At 51.0% G+C, this 19,287-nt stretch overlaps 1 protein-coding gene across 10 annotated transcripts in view; it reads left to right on the forward strand.

The window, feature by feature from the left end:
- The first annotated feature begins 555 nt into the window (after positions 1–555).
- Positions 556–19,287, forward strand: part of ZBTB40 (zinc finger and BTB domain containing 40) — a 48,163-nt gene continuing 29,431 nt past the window's right edge. For 3 of the 10 annotated variants that reach the window (XR_010073482.1, XR_010073481.1, XM_063353688.1), the window contains exons 1-4: positions 724–8,781; positions 9,413–9,546; positions 16,505–16,700; positions 17,231–17,373. Coding sequence is in view for 7 of the 10 variants with exons in the window: in XM_063353688.1 (XP_063209758.1) it covers positions 8,052–8,781; positions 9,413–9,546; positions 16,505–16,700; positions 17,231–17,373 (1,203 nt within the window). In the remaining 3 variants the exon portion in view is untranslated. Of the gene's footprint in view, positions 677–722; positions 8,782–9,412; positions 9,547–16,504; positions 16,701–17,230; positions 17,374–19,287 lie in introns of those variants that run through there. The other 7 variants (XM_063353685.1, XM_063353684.1, XM_063353682.1 and 4 more) reach the window with 7 other exon arrangements.

The raw sequence follows: 19,287 nt of genomic DNA on the forward strand, positions 1-19,287 counted from the left end.
CATGAGCTGGGCTGCAAGCTAGCTGGCGAGGCTGCCCTCAGGGCAGCTGGGGAGGTGTACAAGACCATGGCAGTGGTGAGATGGCCACTGGTAAGGAGCAGGCAGTCGTGCCCGCGGTGTGCTGTGAAGCCAAGGGCTAGTGATGGCACGTGGCTGATGGAGCAGAAGGCCATCGGGACCAGGACTGCATCCCTCTGCCCCGCTCCCCTCCCACCGCCGGCGCCTCCGCAACCTTCTTTCTGGAAGCCCAGCGCGGCCCAGGCCCACGGGTGAGCGACCCAGCAGCAGCCTCGGCTCCTGCCTGGGAACCCCCCTCCTCAGCCCGGCCGGCGCCTCGCAGCCGGCCGCCCCCCACCACCGGGCGGCTCACCCACGGCCCGTGCCCCGCCGCCGCCCTCCTCAGCACGCGGCCCCGGCTGTGCCCCGGGAGGAGGATGTTTTATTAACTGCGGGGCTCCCTGGTCGCCTGAGGCAGCCGGGCGGGGACGGGGACAGGCCCGGGCTGCGTGTGTCAGAGCCCTGCGCATGCCCAGCCGCCCCGCTTCGCCCCTCCGTCACGGCTTCAAGATGGCGGCGGGGCCGCCCCGCGCCGCGGAGGGGAGGGGCGGCTGTTGTTGAAGCTTTATTGTTCCCGCCGCCGCCGCGCGCCGTGTCCGCCGCCCCGCTCCCAATAAAGGTAACCATGGCGACGGGGGCGGCTGGGCCCGGCCCGCCTCGCTCGGCCCATCCGCTGCGGGACGGCCCTGAGGGGGCCCAGGTTCCGTCCCTGGCCCGCCCTGCCGGGGCCTGGCCCGGCCACCCTCCCTCCCTTAGCGCTAAACCCGGCGCGGGGGCCCGCGCGGGGCGGTGCGTCTCCTCCGGGGCAGGGACCAGGAGCGCCCGTCCTTGCCCGCGGGGAGCCACCGGCCCTCACCAAGCCTTTGAGGGCGGCTGAAGGGAGCTCTGCGGGCTGCCCCGGCCTGCAGAGTAGCCGGGAGGTGGATCCCCCCGGGAGCGGTGTGTTAAATCAGGGTGTGCTTGACGGGTGCTGCGCGGCGGGGGCGGCGGGCGAAAACGCGGCGGATTGTGGCGCCTCTCATTTACACCACTGCCCGTGTCCCTCCTGCCGAAGGGAGCTGGCTGATTGCATCGCTGCCGTGGAAAATACGGCACGGCTCATTTCTTTTGCAGCCTACACCTAAAACAAAAGATTCTTCCGCTAGAATTTCCGCTCTGCCAGTGAGCCGGTCACCTGGGTACCGCTGCCCCCCCAAAGATGTTCTTCATTAGATGCACTGTACGGCCCCTGAGCTGTGTCCCCTGCTTGGGCAGAAGCTGTGAATCTCTCCAGGCAGGCATGGAAGGGAATTATCTTGCACTTCCATGCGTTTTGCCGTAGCAGATTCCTCTCCTTTCTTCGGAACGCTAATATGTCTGTTCACCGAGATGATTGTTGGAAGACTGACCCATCAAGAGACAAATAAATAGGGGGTTTTTTTGCGCTCTGCCAAGAAATCAGTGGTCTGATTCAGTTTTTTGTGTGATCACCAGCTCGACAGAGCTGCGGAGGAGGAGCAGGGCTGCCCCGTTCAGTAGCAGCTTGTTCCTAGGTTGTATTAGATTTATTATGGAAATGTGCTGAGGTGGGTCTGAGTCAATAAAACCCATCTCCTCCCCAGGGAGAGACAGGCTTGTAGGTGAGTCTTGGGGGTAATTTCTTCTCTGGGGGACCGGAAGGCTGGCACACCTGATTTATTGGCCCAGTGATGACATAAGGCAGCATGATTCTGCAGGGGTTTGATTCAGATGTACCAAGTGTCTTGTGTTTGAGGAGGAACTTGTGTTTCAAACCCGGGTCCAAGGACAGAGCGATGCAGGAGCAGGCTGTTGGAGTACAGACCGGAATGGCGGTCCTCTCCCAGCTGTCACCCCAGCCCCTGTGCCCTGCTCATTCGCTCTTGGTTCATCTCTCCAGTATATTTTGAGGTAACTGCCACAACACGCTGCTTAAACAAGGTGCTGAGAATGTGCCTGTTGTCACCCAGACCGCAGCTCAGCGGTTACAGAAATCTTCTAGGAGATGGGGGAAGCGAGTTGGCTTCCTGGGTAAGTGCCGTTAAGGCTTTTACATTGCTGCATCCTCCTCTCTCTGTGTTGTAAAGCAGCTGCACTCGTGTTTGAAGAGTTGTTGTGGGTCCTTTTGCCTTAATGGATTTTCAAGGCTGTGGAGGCCTGAAGGAGGAGGTGACAGTGGTGGAAGTTCAGGTGCTTCCTGGCTTGCTATCTTGATAGATTTAGCTTGGAGTAATTTTGTGTACTTTACTAACAAGTCTGTGGGAATCTGTCCCCATTTTGGGCTGACCACACTTGAGAAGTGTCATTTAAAAGCTTTTTTTTTCCCCTTTGTGCTTGAAGAGGCCTTTGGATGAAGGCACCTTACGGCTGTGTTGTACCTTGTCTGCTTTTGGGTGTAATAAATGTCTTCTGCACTTCTGCTGTCAGCAAAATGGATTGCAAAAGCTGGTCAAAGTAGTGTTTTGTTGTTGTTGTTTTTTAAATACAGAAGCCACTAATAAACGACAACATGCGGTCTTCTCTGATGTAAACCTACCTGGCAAACAGGAGCTCAGATGTCCAGCTTCTGTTTTTTGAGGACATTATGGCAACCTGCAAAACGTCATTCACGCTTTAAGTGTTCTTGGGCATGGTGAGACATGGACGAGCAGAGACTGGGGCAAACTTTGGCTGTCGCTTTGGGCTTGTGCTGGTTTCCCACTGCGTGATTTTGTGCTCTCCTTGGGGCAGACCTATTCCAGGAGGCATAGGCAGCAGCCCTCGCTTTGAAGAGTAATGGAAAACTTGCTGTTAAGAGTTGGAGCATACCTGTTTGTTTTTCAATCTATTATATTTCCATTCAGAGCATCAGTGCAGACAGATAGCCAAAGTGTTGCGTGTTTTTGAGAGGTATATTCTGCTGCCTTTAGAGACCGCAGAGCGTTGAATTTAGTCAAAGTGTTGCTTATTTTCCCCTGTTATCTGTCTGCACTGATGCTTTGAACTGAAATAAAATAGATTGAAAAACAAATTGGTGTGCCCTGGCTCCCCGTACTGGATTTTACATTATCCTCTGGGAGAGCTGCCTGCTCTGGCCCTCTGGAACACCCCAGAGAAAGGTAATGACCCCTCAGCCTCTTTCAGCACTACAAAGACTGAATTACTTTTGGTGGGAGAGGTAAGAAAATTGAATTGCAGTACGTGATTTTCTGGCTTTCCAGTAACCCTCTTTGTAAGGTCATCATCTTAGTAACAAGAAAACAGGAAACTGGTAAACACACACAGAAAGTATTCAGATTCTGATTTAAGGCTGTCACTGTCCTTAACTCCTCAGAGCTGAAAAGCCCATTGTTTGGAGGCTGCTGTCGTACCTGAGGGACTGCAGGGCCAAGGAACACGAGAGAACGCATCTCGGCTTTCTGTCCTGCTGCGTTTACCGATTTACATGAGTCTTTTGAAATGAGCCTTTGAATAAAGTGCAAAATGGGTAGAGGTGGGGTGAGCTCCTCTCGCAGGGGCAGGGAGCCTTCCTGGGCTGGGACCTGCTCTTGCTTCAGTGACCACTTTGGGTTTTAGCTCCCCTGAGCAGAAAGCTGAGAGTGCTGGGAACAGGAGGGTGGTTGGGCTGTTCCTGTGAGACCCCCAGGTCTGCTCTAACAGAAGCGGCATTTACTTCAGACAGAATTACAGAGAAGCTGGATTCTTCCATTTTGCTTATCTCTTTCTATCCACTTTATTTGCTTCTGCCTGCTTTGTTTTAGCTTTTTTAGAGCTTGAATAGGAACTGGTTTTTTTCTACTTTTGCAGCAGGTATACAGGCTGCTTTTAGGAAGCGTCATTATCCGTCCGTGCATTGCGGTGCACAGCACTGTGCTGGCAGCAGAGGGAGCGCAAGGCTGTGGGTTTGTGCCTTTAAAAAGCTGTGATGGTATTGCTTAATTTCTTGGCGGTGCAGCAATATTTTTTTTTTTTTTTTTTTTTGAAAGCTAAAAAGCCTGCTCCATGTGCATCCCAAGGAATAATTTCAGGCATGGAACACGTCTCATGCTGGCCACTGAGATGCTACTAATCAATGCAGGAAGGAGCTGTTGGCATTATTTTATTAATGCCAGCAGGTGTGTTGACCAGCACCTTGTAAAAGGCCTTAATTATGGAAGTGAGGGGCATACAGAATCTTTTTGCTAAGGCCACGGAGGCATTTAAATTCTTTCTGTGCCTTGTCCTGGGCTTTCTGATCACGTGAGATACTGCAGCAGCCTCGTAACTGTGAGGGAGGGTTGGTCTCATCTGTGCATCGTTGGAACACCTATCTTGGTCGCGTCTAATTGCTAAAGTGCTCGGTCCTAAATTTCAATTATCTTTTGATGAACCTAGTGACGTGGATGGCTTTTGAATCTGTTGAATATAGATCAAAGTAATTCCATGAATAATGAAGGGAAGTAATTTAATTTGGAAACTCCTTTTGAGTTCTGTAGATAGAATTGGGTGTTCCTTCTTTCCTCCTCTTTGAAGAGGCATTGTTGCCATCAACATATCCTTTTCATGTTGTAATGTAGCTTAAAGAAAAATACACCATCCCCTCAAACTGTGGAAGTGTATGAGGACAGGAGTACCTGGGAAAAGGAAGAAAGAGCTGGAACTATATGGTGGAGGGTGGTGTTTGCTGCAGACGCTTTCGGGACCTCCCATACTTGTGAGGTTCAGAAGAAGGGGCTTCTTTGCTGAAGTGGGTGTCCTGAGAGCAGTCACAGGTGATAACTGCTGCCTAAGGCCAACAGGAGGACATCTATTGACATGTAGTTAAGTAAAGCATTATGAATTCTGTGCACTTTTGGAAATTTGTCTCAAATTGATTGACTTCGCAGTCTCACTGGAAGCCGGTGGAATGAAAACTCCTAAGCCACCTTCGTGTTCTCCCTGGGAAGCTGGCAAGACAAGGCTTAAGATGTCCCCTGACGTTCCTCAAAAGTTTCATTTTGCAAAGCCTGTTTGTTGTGCAGCTAAGATGAGCAAGTATTTCTGTCTCCTCTGTCCCTCCTTCTGACTCGAGATGATATTTTGGAAGAGGGCAGTGCCTGTGTGGCTCAGGTGTCAGAGGTCGCAGAAGCAGCCCATGTAAACCATATTTGCCTTAAGTTTGATATTCACAAGAAGTCCCCGGTGAGCCTGCCTCCAAAGAGAATGAGAGAAGCAGCTTTAAGCTGAAAAAGTTGTGAATGGCTTTTTCTTACCAGTGGTGCTGGCAGAGGCAGATGGCTCGTGCCCTGTAAGCACTCATCACTGCTGAGGTGTGTTGCCTGCTCTCGGAGAGATTCCCAGTTCAGCCCAGTCCCCCTGCCAAACATCCCAAAAGCCATGTAGAAGATGAGTGCTGAGGCTGGGAGGTGAAGCTAGAGAAATTCAGGTAAGAAATGAGGCAGGTAATTTAAGAGTTGGAATAACTATGGCAGTGGAGGGTCCTCCCCCTAAAAATCAGTTCTTATCATGACTGGGCACCCTGCTGGAAGAGAAGCTTGAGCCAAGCCCCAGTTACTGAGTCTGGAAATCTAGGAGGCAGTCACGGATGAGAAATCAGATTGCTGCTGGTGGTCCCTTCTGCCATAGGCTTTGAAGAAAAGCCTGACCTGTGTTCTAAGTAGGGGGCAATTGCCTTGAGAATGGTCTTGGCCATCACCCCTCCTTAAAAATAAAAAAGTCTGTTCTCTTTGGCAGTACTGGATCTTTGGGTACCTATCTATAGTTAAAGAGGTAAAATGTATTTAAACAAATATGTCTGATCTAATTGCTCAGGACACATTTTCCAGGGCTCTGAGTTGCTGTAATAAAGACGGGGCGGTGCTGCTAGGCTGCTTAGAGTTTCACTGTTTTGAGCTGTCATGGGCAAATATATCTTTTATATCTTGCCAGGAATAGAGGGAGCAGACGGCGCTGCTGCTTCTTCCAACTTGCCACAGTGGAAGCGATAGGTTTTATGCAGAAGGCTATTCATGGCAAAGTGAGCAGGCATCTCTTCCAGGACATTGATGTTTCCTGCTTGTCCTTTCGTAGGAAGAGCCACAGCTATTATTATTTAACCAGCAGACCCAATTTCATCTCAGATACTGGAAGTCCTTCAGCTCTAGGGAAGGAGTGGGTGGACTAAAACCGCTATTACATTGAGTCTGGCAAAAGAAACGGGTCTCTTTCTTCTCCCACGACCAGCAGCAACTCCGCTGATGGCAGCTTGGTTACTTGTGATTTACAGCGGCGTGGGAGGATAGCAGAGCCCGCGTGTTTAATTGGCTGGAAGTGCAGGTGGCTGGCCCTGTGGATCTGGTACTTGCAATGTAGCAGAGATGAGCTGCAGACCAGACGGCCCTTGGTAGCGATGTGCCCAGAGAAGCTCTGGCTCCTGGGAAGCAGGAGGGTGGGCTATCAGGAACTGCTTAGGTTTCCCTGCCTCCCAGAAAAGGACCCACCCACCCACTCACCCTGTGCTCTCGCTTCAAAGGTATTCAGATGGAGAGCATGACATCTCTGCTTTGAGATGATGTCAAAACCATCTGTGATCTTATCCCGATGATTGAAAAGCAAGTTACATAGTACTTTGTCTTTAAAGCACGGAGGGGCTCTTGGCTGAGCAGGAGAGCTCCCATGCGCAGGTGGTATCCACCAACCAGTTGCTCAGCTGGCTGTAGCTTTGGTATGAAGTGATGGCTCTTGGCTCCTCCTGTCTTCCCGCAGCCACCGCAGGCAGTGTCACACAGAAGGACAGCTGGGGTCCTGTCTCCCTATGGGCAGGAGGTCCTGCTTCCCACAAAGTCTGAACTCCAGAGGGGCCAGCACCTTGCAGGAGTGAGATGCCAGCTCAACCTGTGCCCAGTGTCTGCTCACCACTTGCAATTTGGTGCAAGCTGGGAGTTGCTCTGAGCCTGCTTCCGTGCGAGGCGGCGCTTCAAGGTGGTGTATGAGCCTCAGCTCGTTAAAGCTCCTGCCCAGCTGATAGGCAATATTACTCCTGCTCTCTACAAGAGAGTAATAAGCTGGGTGCAAAGATGTTAAGCAGCTGAAGGTTATGCAAATTGTGTCCATCCAGGTGCTCTTCCTCTGGTGCTCATGCTGTTTTGTTTCAGCATCGTTGCCAGCACTGGTGTTGGACGTCCTAGTGTGTAGACAAGGCAGTAACATCTTTATCTTGTCTAGTTTAGATAAAAACTCCAGATATCCTGCTGATAAAAATTCTGTTGGCAGATGTCCTATCTGTACTGCCTCCCGCAACGGTGCGGGGGGAAAAAAGGAGGTTCTGGTAAACGGGATTAGGGCTGTGGACTTCTGCAAGAAATTATAGCTGGGGGGGGAAGGACTTGTAAATCAACGAGTTAGGGCCGTGGTGTGCTGAGAAGGGAGGTGCTGAAGCCCCCATCTGCCAGCAGACCTCGATCTCCAATGCTCACTTGCCCCTGCTGATCTTAGCACTGATGTGGGGAGAAAATTAACTGGTCCCAAACCGCTTAGTGCTTTGCAGGTCTAAACCAACACCTCGGATTCTCTGTGTTTGGTAGCTGGTTTGAACAGGTCCTCCTGCACTGCTTCCCCACCTGCCCTTTCAGAAACCAGCTCCCGAATTCAGCATCGGTGCCTGACCTGAAGAGCATTCATACCTCCTTCAGCTCTGCCAGGGGCACGTCAGGGAGTTTCTTCTCCCTTTTATAGCTCCTGGGACTCAGTACTCGTCTTCAAGCTCCTTCTGAAGTACTTCTATTGCAACAGTATCTAGACCCTTCAGCTCTAATGGGGTAAGTTGCTGAATTTGGGGAGTGCGAGTTCAGAAGGGGGCCTCTTCTTGCTGTAACTGCTGAACTGCAGCAGAGGAAGCTACTAGGAGGCGTAAACTGAAGAGTAATTTTTGCTTGCTCTTTCTTTCTCTCTTGGCATCATCTGAGCAAATTGCTAACGGGATCCTTTGTTTTTTCACTAGCTGGGCTTTGTGAAAGCGGTGTGGAGAGCACAGCGAGAGGAGGCCAGGAGACTCTGGTGCCATGGAGCTTCCCAGTTACAGCAAGCAGCTGCTGCAGCAGCTGTACGCTCTCTGCAAAGAGCAGCAGTTCTGTGATTGCACCATCTTCATTGGGAATGTTCACTTCAGAGCACACAAGGTGGTTTTGGCTGCTGCCAGCCTGCTTTTTAAATCCTTGTTGGACAGCACAGACACCATCTCCATTGATGCTTCCGTGGTGACCCCAGAGGAGTTTGCACTCTTGCTGGAGATGATGTATAGTGGCAAACTCCCACTGGGGAAACACAATTTCACCAAAGCAATCTCTGTGGCAGATAGTCTGCAGATGTTTGATGTGGCTGTTTGTTGCAAAAACCTCCTCAGGGACCTCATCAGCTGTTCAACTCAGGACCCGGTAGTGAGAGAAGTCTCCGACCAGGCATCAGACTCATCTGGAAACCATGCTGAAGCTAATGACCTGCCTCAGTCTGAAAAACCTGCTGAAGGAAAACCAGATATCCTCCTCCCTCAGGCAGTTTCCCCTTCTCCTGGCCCTGTAGAAGCAGAAATGGAAGCAGATGTTTCTCCTCCTGGCCAGGAACTTACCATGAATCACAGCTGGGTTCACCAGGATGCGATGCCGAGTGACTCCAGATCCCTCCGGGAGGATTCACGCTCTTGTCCTCATCGGCCTGCCCGTGCCGAGCGGGATGGCAGTGCAGAAGAGGAGCTTGCTGAGCCGCCGCAGGTGAAAGGAGGACCGAGGGATTTAGGTGAGACTTTACAGGTCTGGGTGCAGCGTTGCCTCTTATTTGCAACTGCATTGACTCACCTTGTTCCTCATACGGGGGATCTTTTCCTCTGTGTCGTGTTCTTTTTCGTTTGCCCTGGAGCGGCACCAACATGTACCCCTTTTCTGCAGGCACTTTCTTCCTTTGGCACTGTGCAATGCTCCCTTGGGCCTTTGTAGTTCCTTCCTTCTCAACAGAATGCTCACTTTACCAGAACCCCAGTGAGCAAAACTTTTCTTACCCATGGATGTGATTGCACCTGGCATACGGGGGGATCTGCGTTAGTGCAGGACGTGAGATGGAAAGGCAATCTGTATGACAGTAAGTGAACAGAGTTGCCTGCTAATGCTACCTTATCCTTTAAACTCCTGTTCAGCATGGGAGGAAAACAGAGGCTGTACTGGGTTTAAAATAAATGTTCCATTTATAACTGGTGTTAAATAAACTGTTGGTTTTCCCTCCAGGCTGCGTGATACCTTTAGAAGGGATTTGTGATTCACAGTTTCCCTATTATAGCCAATGTGCTGGTTACAAACTGATGCCTTTCAATCACATCATGCTTTCAGTGAATCCCTTCAATTAGCAAATAACTCATCTTGTTTCTCTCACACAGCAGCAGAGAGCAAAAGCTGTAAACTGGATTTCTTTCTTCGATATGAAAGTATTTTCTCTGAGGCCCTTTCTGATGCCCGAGCTGTGCTGAAAAGACTAGAAGAGTGCAGAGAAATTGATGCCTCTCAAAAGGAGGTAGGTGTGTTTACTTGGGTAAATGATACAAGTTTTTTTTTCACCCTGCTGAGGGCTAGAATAGTTTGTTCCCTGTTTAGGAAATTGTTTCATGGGCAACTGGGGATCTGGTACCCGGCTGGTTGAAGGGCAACACATGCCCACCTGAGCAACCCCCTGGAGAGAAGCATCTGTAAGATCAAGCTGCTCGTGCATGTGGGTAAAGAAATATATGTCCTGCCCTGAAGACATCTTTGTTGTGTTGTAGGAGAGCTCCAGCACTGATTTCTCTCCTTCTGTTATGGCATTTGCTTTGGGAACTGTATCGACTTGTGAATGACTGACATATGAGATCCCAAAATAGACTTCCCGAGCCCTCGGCAAGGGCTTGCTGCGGAGCATCTGCTTCACTCTGCGTATGGCAGGCTGCTCGTGGGGAGCCTTATGGGGGGGTTACGGGTGCCACTCCAAAGCACTTCTCCTGGCGATGTGCCGCTTTAAAAGCAGTTGTCGCTGATGAATGATGCTCGAGTTACTGTTGGAGGGGATATTCGAGTCTGCTGCTTGGTTAATGCTGAAGGATACTCTGGGCTCTGAACAATGGTAGCCAGATACCAGCTGTCGTACCGGCTGAAAGCCACCACAGAAACAGCAGGGTACGTCCATATCGGCGTGGCAATGGTGCAGGAGAACACGGAGCTTGCAAGTGATTGTGACAGGTTGGGGCGGGCACTCATGCTGGCCGCACGCTGCTGCGTGATTGTGGGGGCTGCGGAAAAACCTCTGGCCACTGTGGAGTGAGGATGGGACTGTGCTTGCTCTCCTCACCCTGGCTGTTTCTGATAGAACGTTTTTCATACCAAGCTGCATGAACTGCCCTGCCCATGCCTTTACTGTATGTGGAAAAATGAGAATGTGACTGTTTTATTGCCGGCTCTTCGGTGGCTCCGTGGTGAGCTGACCTTTTGAAGCCAAGAAATGCTATTCCCTAGGTTGGGAGGCTGCGATGCTGTCTAGGTCCCCATGTGCGTGCTGGCTGGGAAGCTGTCTGGGTTCAAGTGGCTTGGTCCCTGCAGTACCAGTATGGCCATGGGACATAGGATGTTTTGGCCGTCATGGCATTCTGCTTTTAAAAACCCAAGGCAACATGTTTATTAGAAAAAACACAAACCAAAAACATATGACAGCAGGGAGGAGAGCTCCCTTGAGTCACGGAGTGCAGGTTCATTTTCTGATGAGCTTTTAAATGTTCACGGAGGGAAGCACATGTTCCCTCAGCTGCTGACCCTCCTGATGGTGTTCACCTTAACATCTCTGGGGCTTTAGGAGGGAGATGTGGGTCCTATTTGTGTTTGTAGTAGCAAGCCCAAGCCTGGTCAGGCTGACAAGCACCTGTGCGTACGTTGCTCTTAGCATGCCTGCGCACCTTGAGAAGGGTTAGGTTTTTGTATGTTTGTTTGTTGCTCTGATGAAAAAAATATGCTCGGTTTAAGGTTTTTACCTATTCTGCACCTTGTCAATTGGAGCAGAGCTGGGGAAGGTGTTGTGTGATGTGGATGGGCACTGCCAGAAGGGATTTGGCAGCTCCATGCACCCGTGCCAGCAGGCATCACCCATGCCGGTGTCCTTTCCCTTGCCGGCCCGTGCTGCCTCTCAGGGCAGAACCGCACCAGCAGAGTGCCCAGGCAGGCATGCTGCCTTGCCTCTGCTCTGCATAACAGCCCCATTTTCTATTACTTTGCAGTGACTCTTGTTTCATGTTTCCTCAGCACCTCCAAGACCCAGCAGGTGAGGTTCGCAGACCTGTGCCCAGCCCTTTGTGCTCCCAAATGAGCTGTTGCAGCAGGAGCTGAGTGAGAGGTTGTGGAGCTTGGAGACAGTTTGGGTGTCTGACTGCAAAACAGCGGCTGGACAATTTTTCTGCAGCTATAAATAAACGCTGAATAAATGAGAAATGGATTTTCTTTAAGCCTTCCCGAAAAATCACTCCTCGGCTGTGACAAGCATGAAAAGTGTCAGCCCCAGGGCAGCGGGGCGGACAGACTGCAGCCTGGCGTAAGCAGGGGCTCCGCCAGATCTGTCCCTCTCTGAGCTCCCTTCTGAGACAAGCAGGACCTATGGGCACCGGCACCGAGCCTGGGCTCTGTTTCCAGCAGACAGAATAGCTTTTTCCCACAAGGGCCTGGTGTTTTCTTCAGGGGAAACACAGGGATGTGTTTTTAATGTCATGCTTCAAGTGCAAGTCCAGCTCCAAAGAGCCCAGCTCGGGATGTGTAATTAAGGCTCAGATTATGCCAGTGGTAGACGTCAATGGATTTTATTTTTTTCCTCCCCCCTCCCCCCCCCCCTTTTTTTTTTATTATTTTGTTAGTTACTTGCTTGAAGTCTCTTACGTGCCTTGGGGCAAGTAAAAGTGGGGCTGGAAGCCACGGAGATGCTGTTTGCACTGAGCAGCCTTGCTGGGTGTGCTTGCCCTGCTGCAGGGGAGATCTCCTGGCCCTCGCGCACGTCCTTCTGCTCGGAGCCTTTTGTAGGTGGCTTATCTCCATAGGCAAGCAGCGATGTGGTTTGGAGAGCAAAGCCTGGGCAGCGTGGGGGCTTGTGGGTGTTCGTGGGGTTTTTGCAAACCTGCCTGTTGACGCTGAGGCTGTCCTGGTGTTTAGGCGTCTCTGGTTTCAGTGGTGTTTTGCCTTGGACGTAGCCTCTGTGTTTCTGTTCTTTGCTCATGAGTTTGTACCCACGTGGGTACCTTGTTCCCCGCCGTGCTCCTTTCTGCTCCCCTCCGGTGCTGCTGCCTTATTTCCTGCTGCCTCCAGTGGAGGTTCGTTAGTCCGTGGGGTTTTTCCCCAAGGAAGTTTGTGGTGCAGGGCTTGCTTTTGTGAGAGTTGTTGCTTCTCTCTAAGCTTGATGTTATGTGTTCTGCTCCCTGGGCTGAAAAATGCAGATGTGTTGCTTTTCTGTGTAGGGAGATGTGATTTTTGGGGTTGTTTTTGTTTTAGAGTCTCTCTGTGTATCTCACAAAAACTATTTCTATCTAATTTGGTTCTGGCCTGGATGAAACCTGCTTGGAAATGAGAACAAGACTGAAATTGCAGTAATTTGGGGAAGCGTAGAAAAGCTTTGCTGGTGTCAAGTCTTATCTTCCTGTGCTCTCTTAGAGAAACTCAATTCAAATTATTGCACAGCTCATTTGTTCCCTCTACTGCTGGGTTCACATGAAGTGGGGGAGCGTTGATTCTCCCACGTAGAATAAATGTCACTGTGCTTGTGGATCATTTCCATTGCCTATAGGCCTGTCCAATTATTGTCGTCCTTCGTTTCCAGCTGCAGGGATTTCTGGATGCGGCAGAAGAAAGAAATTTCCCGTTATCTTCTGCATCCTGATTAGGAGTGATGGGTTGTGAGGGTTTTATTTCGTGATGACAGAGCTGGAGAACTTCCCCCCCGCCTCTGCCCCCGTTCTGGTGTACTTGTGTGGAAGTTTGGGCTGAGCTTTTGTTCCTGTTGTGTGGAGCACGCAGGGGTCAGGGTTCTCACGGAGCCTTGCTGGTACTGGGGGCTGCTTCATCACTCCCGTACAAATGCAGGCTGGAATAAAAAGCACTTTCTGATTTCTGAACCAGATGCAGGAGCCTGTTTTTTCACTGATTATTGTTTGCGCAGTGATAGCTGATTGACTTCACGGTGCAGTCATAGCCTATGAGCTTCTCTGTGGTCCAGACGTGTACATCCAGTCCCTGTGCTGTCTGTGCCACTGACCCTGTGGGCAGGGGCTCTGTCTGGGCAGGTTCCCAGTTGTTGGTTTTTTTCTATTTTCTTCACCTTATAGACATTAAAAATTAACCAGTGAAAAAACCCAAAGCAGCCTGCGTTCACAGACAGCTGATGGTTATGTTTTTGGAAGTTTCCCTGAGATGCCCAGCCTTCTGCGGTCAGGGACTTTGCAGCTCGCTGGATGGCCAGTGCAGCTCTCCTTGGGGAATGGAAGTGGCGTTGAGGTGCTGGCACAGGATTGACCATGTTGAGGGCTGAGTCTTGTAACTGAATGTGCCTTGGCTTGCGAGGGAGGGATCTGAAGGGAGCTAGCTGCTTCTGTCACCCAGAACCCCGTGGCTTTCAGGCTGTCTCTTGCAGATCCCTCCGCACCACCCTTTGGATGCTTCCATCCACTCTAAAGCCAACACTTGAGAGATATTTCAGTAATAGTCACTAAAGTGGGTTTTTGCTAAGATGTGCTCTCATGTGGGAACGGGAGAGTGGATAAGGCATGAAAATCTATAACCCTGCTTGCCTACCTGCAGGGAAGAGGCTAGTGGCCAGCTGGGCTAGTGGCTGCCCTGCCCTGCCCTCCCTCTCTCCCCACATCCCTCTTTAGTCTCAGTTATGGGTCATCAGACGCTCAGGTGGGATGTGCGTTACTTGCCCATCTGGTTGAGGTCCTCTCTGGGTGCCGGGACATCGCTCAGGTTGCCACACCACTTGAGTTCAGCCCAGCCCAGGCTCAGGGTCGCTCCCTGCAGGGCTGGCCACCAGATGCTCCTCCAGCATCCCTGTCCCAACCTCAGTCTCACGATCATGTTGGAGAGGGAGGTGGAGGCCTTGGAAGCACTGGCTTACCAGGAGTGTTGTGGGTTGGTGTGAGGAGGGAGATGAATGTCTGGCTGGGAGGACACAGCACTAACTCAGCTCTTGCACCTTTCAAAAGCAGGTTGTGGCTCTGCACGAGCTACCTCTTCCAGCACGGTATGTTGTAAGGAGCAGGAAATAATAAGGAGCAACGGGGTAGAGCAGGACGGTGGGCCAAAGGGACACCGCAGTGTAGAAATTTATTGTGTTAAGAAAGAGATCTGGAAAAATATGGAAGATGTGGAGATGATATGCAGATAAGTGACCCACCTCTTGCAGTGTTACCTGCAGAGATTCCTGTTCGGAGCTTGCCTTGGAGCTGCCATGGGTATGGGGAGGTTTGAGATGAACTGGGAGGGCTGTTTTGTGGTATTTGACCATAGCGGTACTGAGCCACTGAGTTGTTAGTGTTGTGGCCACCAGAACTGACACCCTCCAACCGGGAACCAACTTCTCAGTGGACATAGAACCTATTTGGTGGCGCAGCTCTAGCTGAAGCCAGATCTTGGAGAGCAGGATTCCCTGCTCAGAGATCCCAGCTCTTCCTCCAGTCTGGAAGCCGGATGTGTGCTAATTTGTGCCAATTTGGCCATGAAGGGTTTTACAAGTGTCCCAGTCTGTGGAAGCCTAATGGATCAGGCTGTAATGCCTGGGCACATTATGACTAAGTGGAAGCTGGGATTCCAGCTAATATCAGTATTTCTCTTTTTTTTTTTTTTCCCCATGATCTTTGGGAATTGTTAGTGCTTCAAATGAAGTCTAAAATGCACTGTGTGCTCTTTTCAAAACAATGCGAAAAGGCTGTTGTTCCCACTGAGCAATGTGTCCAAGGAAAGGTCTTCCAGAAAGAGACTATAAATAGCAGAGCCTTTCGGTTTCTGAAAACTCATTTCCATTAGCCAAAGCCACACACTGAGGAAGGGATGCTCTGGCTAGCAATGCTGTTCTGATTTTAATTAAAAAAAAAAAATAATTGAAAAAGTATTGTGACAATGCAAGATACTTTTCATCCATGTCGGTGAAAACATGTGTTTGGCAGGGTGCTGAGCACCTTTAGGATGGTGAGAGTCAAGATATTTTGTCTTTTACACGACCGTTTTGATGTGGAAGGTGCCGGGCACGCAAACCTTGAGAACAAACATGATCTGGTTATCAAGTCTCATTACAAATTAATGTTTGCATTTAAAAAAAAAAAAATACCTTTAAGTTTGTTCTTCGGCACGTCTGTGGCATCTCCTTTCTTCCTTTATAACAGAGCCCTTCATGTCCACGTCTCTCTGTTCGGCAGGAAAAATGCCGTTAGCGGGTAAGAGCTGGGACTCCTGCAGCTTCGCCTCTGTGGATACTCTCTGCAATAGGTCATTGCGCTGTCACGCTGCCCCTAATGTATGAGCATTTACACCTGCTAGGAAAAGCAAGTCCACCATCCCCCTGGTGCGGCCCCAAGCAGTTGCATTCAGCCTTTTTATCATAGAAATAAAAATGACAATGACAGCAGAAAATGGCCGCTCTCTCTGGAGCTGGGCTAAGCTCTCCACTTCAAAGGTACTTTTATAGCATCCCTGGAGCCTCTAATAAAGGACGCCTGCTCTGAAAGGCTGGCATCTCTCCTGGAGAGCTGGGGATTGTGTGTCTTCAGGGGCAATATTTACAGCGTTAAAGGGCTCCAGGGAAATGGGAGCAAGAGTTACAGCTTATTTCTTTTCCTCTTATTTCCCTAACTGCACAGGCACGCTTGCCTCTGGTTGCTGTTTCGGGTCAGCGGAGTGGATTTTGGCGCCCTGGGCGCGATTGCCGGGTGTGCTGAGAGCCCACGACACTCGGTGCTTGCGTGCCTCCTCTCCAAATCTTTCTTTAGGAGATGCAGCTCCACTGTGACTTGGGGACGGGGATTCCGGAAGGTCCCACTTAAAACGCTCTCCGCTTTCTGTGCAAGCGGTTTCTCCTGCAGTGAAATCTAGTATGCCTTGCCCTGGCCTTGGGCTTCCGAAATGATGGTCTTTAAACCATGTTTTATGAGGTGCCTTTGACTTACTGACATTCGGCTGTTAGGGAAAGGGATGAAGAGAAGTGTTTGGTGATAAAACCAGCTCCGGTTTGTGGGACGGGCTGTAGAGAGGAGAGCTGGCAGGCAGTGCTCGCTGCAGGAGCTCAGTGCAGGGCCTTTTCTGAGAGCCAGCTCGGCTTCTGTCGGGGGGGCGGGGGGGGGTGGTGGTGGAGGGTTTTTTTTGTTTGTTTAATTTTTTTTGGCCCCTGAACAAAACCTCCAGGATTCTGCTTTTTTGCGTTGGTTTGTACGGGGCAGTTGACTCTCTTATCAAAACCACCCTTGTGTTTGCCTGTTCTGTTGCAGGCTGTGGCCACCTGCCTGGCGGAGACGGGGGAGCAGTCAGTGTTCAAGAAGCTGCTGAGCAAAGTGAAGGATGCGCAGACCCTGGCTGCTCAGACCCTCGTGTCTCTACTGAGGCTGTTTCAAGATGCAAACCCCAAGCTGAGAGCGGCTTTGCTGGAGGGGGAAGGGGGCAGTGGAGAAGCCCTGCAGCAAACAGGTAGGGAAGTGGGTGCAGCCTCTGCAAAGTGAGTGGGCAGCCTTAGAGGCAAAGCAGGTCTCCAGAAACCCTGTATCCTTACGCGAATGCAGGAGGTTTTTGCAGGCTGGCCAAGATCCTGGAGTGTTTCCGTCCCGCGGCAGCGGGGTGCAGGCAGCGCAGGGCTCTCCCCGTTGCTGCCTGGAGGGTGGGTCGATGGCTGCGCAGCCAGCGTGGGTCAGAGCATGGCTGAGCCTCAGGACTGAAAGCTCCTTTCTTACTTGAGGCCGACACAAAGCAGTGGCCTTGCAAACCTGGTGTTAACCTCCAGCTTGCTTTATGGCTTTGTGCTCTGTTAGATAAATGAGACGTTTTCCTTTCATAGAGTTTAAAGAGAATAGTAAAGTGGTTTTCGTCTGCTGCTTGTGCTTGGGATGAGCTTTACTATTCACTTAGATCTTTCACAGAGTCTCACTCGCTTCAGGAGCCTGTCAGTTCCTTCAGACTGAGTTGTTTCTTCTCTTGTGTTTCTGAAATCTTTTTCTCCCCAGAGAGCACAGACGAGGGAGAGACGCTGACCGCTCGCTTGCTGGGACACAGGGAGGAGCTGATCCAGAGCGTGACACAGCTGAGCCCCATTGTAGAGTTCCTGGAGGTGGCAGAAGAGGGATTCCTGACTGCCTCGGAGAAGCGGGTAAAAAAATCTGAAATAAGGAAAACTCTGTGGGCGAGGGGGCGTGTGTGCGTGTGTCTGCGAGGCACTGCCTCGCTGTGTGGTTTGCCAAGTGATGTTCTGGCCTCACCTGGCCGTGTCACCTCCCCTTTGCACAGCCCGGACTACGCATGTGTGTTGTCTCAGGTTCTTCTGCGCCGAACTATGGGAATAGTGAAAGCTGATCTGCAAAGGCAACCTCAAGACCAGGATGAGCATTGCCTGACACAGTGTCAGACCGCCCCTGCAAGCGGAGCCTGGGACAGAGGAGGCGCCTGATCTCCCTCGTAGGCCACAAGAATGCCTTTTTGTGGGCCCAGAGAAGGCTCTGTAGTGGAGTGTGGTTTCAGCAGAACCACTAATACCTCTGTGCTGCCTGTCAACTGTTCTGTCCTCGGGTCATCAGCTTACCTTTCAGCTGACTCTCCCGGCTTTAACTCTTTTCTTTAACTCTTATCACACAGTTGCCCGCGAGAGTAGCACATCCACTGACTGGTTTATTTTAAATTGGGGGTTTTTTTGATGTGTTGAATGCAGCGGTTGGTGGGGAGGGCTGTTGCTTTCCTGTAAGCAATTGCATTGTGTGTGCTGGTTTGTAGAAGCCCTAAAGGACAAAATAGTGCGTGTAACCTGGGGGGAGCTGCCTATACCGTGCCTGTGCAGCTGAAACTTGCAGGGTGCCCTAGCACGCTGCGTTCAGTACACAGCTTGCCGCCCTCCTGTCCTAGTCTGTCACATGAGTTAGTTCCCCTGACGCAGGATTATAGCGAGTGGAAAGTACTGTTGTGCTCGGTGGCGTGAATGATGGCTGCTTTCTGTCTGAGTGAGCCTGACCAGAGCCACGACAGATGGGCTGAGAACCTCTGCCCGTCTCGTAAGTCCCTTAATAATGTCTTGCTCGCTTGCATGTGATCCTGACCAAGTGTCCGCCCTGGACTGTCCCTGGGTATGGGCACAGCTCGGTGCGGGAGGGCCAGGGAAGGTGCTGCCAACAGAGGCATCCACCTTGTCATCACAGGCTATGGCGTGACTGGTGGCTGATGAATTTTCCCCTCCAAAAGCAGCACGGCTGAGCCTGGAATGGGGAGGTGAGAGGAGAAGGCAACATGTGAATGCAGCAAAGGACTCGGCATCTGCTGGGGACATCGCGGCTGTCAGCAGAGACCTGTGCAGGGATGCCTGGGGCCAAGCTGCGAGCCACGAAAGCTGCATCAGCAGTGGGGAGATTAGGATTTTTCATATATGCCTGTTCGTGTTGCAGTACGGCCTTTCTTTAAAGGCTGCACCCTTTCCCTGCACTCGTGTTTTTTTTGTGTGTTCATGGAATTAGGTGGTTGAAGCGCAGCCATTTTATATCTCCCTTCCCGTTGGAAAAAAACCCAACAACAAACCCAAACCATTCTGCCATCATAATCGTGCTCCGTGGGCACAGGGTAGAGCCTTTAATTGCATCATCATATGCTTCGGGACTCCTGCCTCGTTTGGTGGAGGGGTAGTGTTACTCGGTATTTCTTTTTATCCGCTTCCGTCACTGTATATGCTCCATTTGCTGCAGAGCCTCCAAACCCTGCTCCGAATACAAAATCCTTCTCTCTACGGGATCCCTTCGTGCTCTTGTTTTAGCCCTCAGGTTCCCAGCAACTAACAGCTGTATTTGGGGAGCGCTGCAGTCAGGCTGGGTGCAGAGCTTTTTCCCTGCTGTGGCACAGGAAAATAAGGCAGAAATTGCCAAGTGTAGCCTGACCTTGGGGGGTTCCTTTTTCTTTCAGGCTTGGTTTATTTGTTTGGGTTTTTTTTCCCCCCCGGAAAAATGGAAAAGTGCCTAATTATATCAGAAGTTAAATTGATTAAAATGGTGGGCCTGCGGCAGTTGTGCAGTTGAGATCTCTGGTGTCT

The sequence above is a fragment of the Chroicocephalus ridibundus genome, chromosome 16 (assembly GCF_963924245.1).
Source record: "Chroicocephalus ridibundus chromosome 16, bChrRid1.1, whole genome shotgun sequence".
Lineage (NCBI taxonomy): Eukaryota > Metazoa > Chordata > Aves > Charadriiformes > Laridae > Chroicocephalus > Chroicocephalus ridibundus.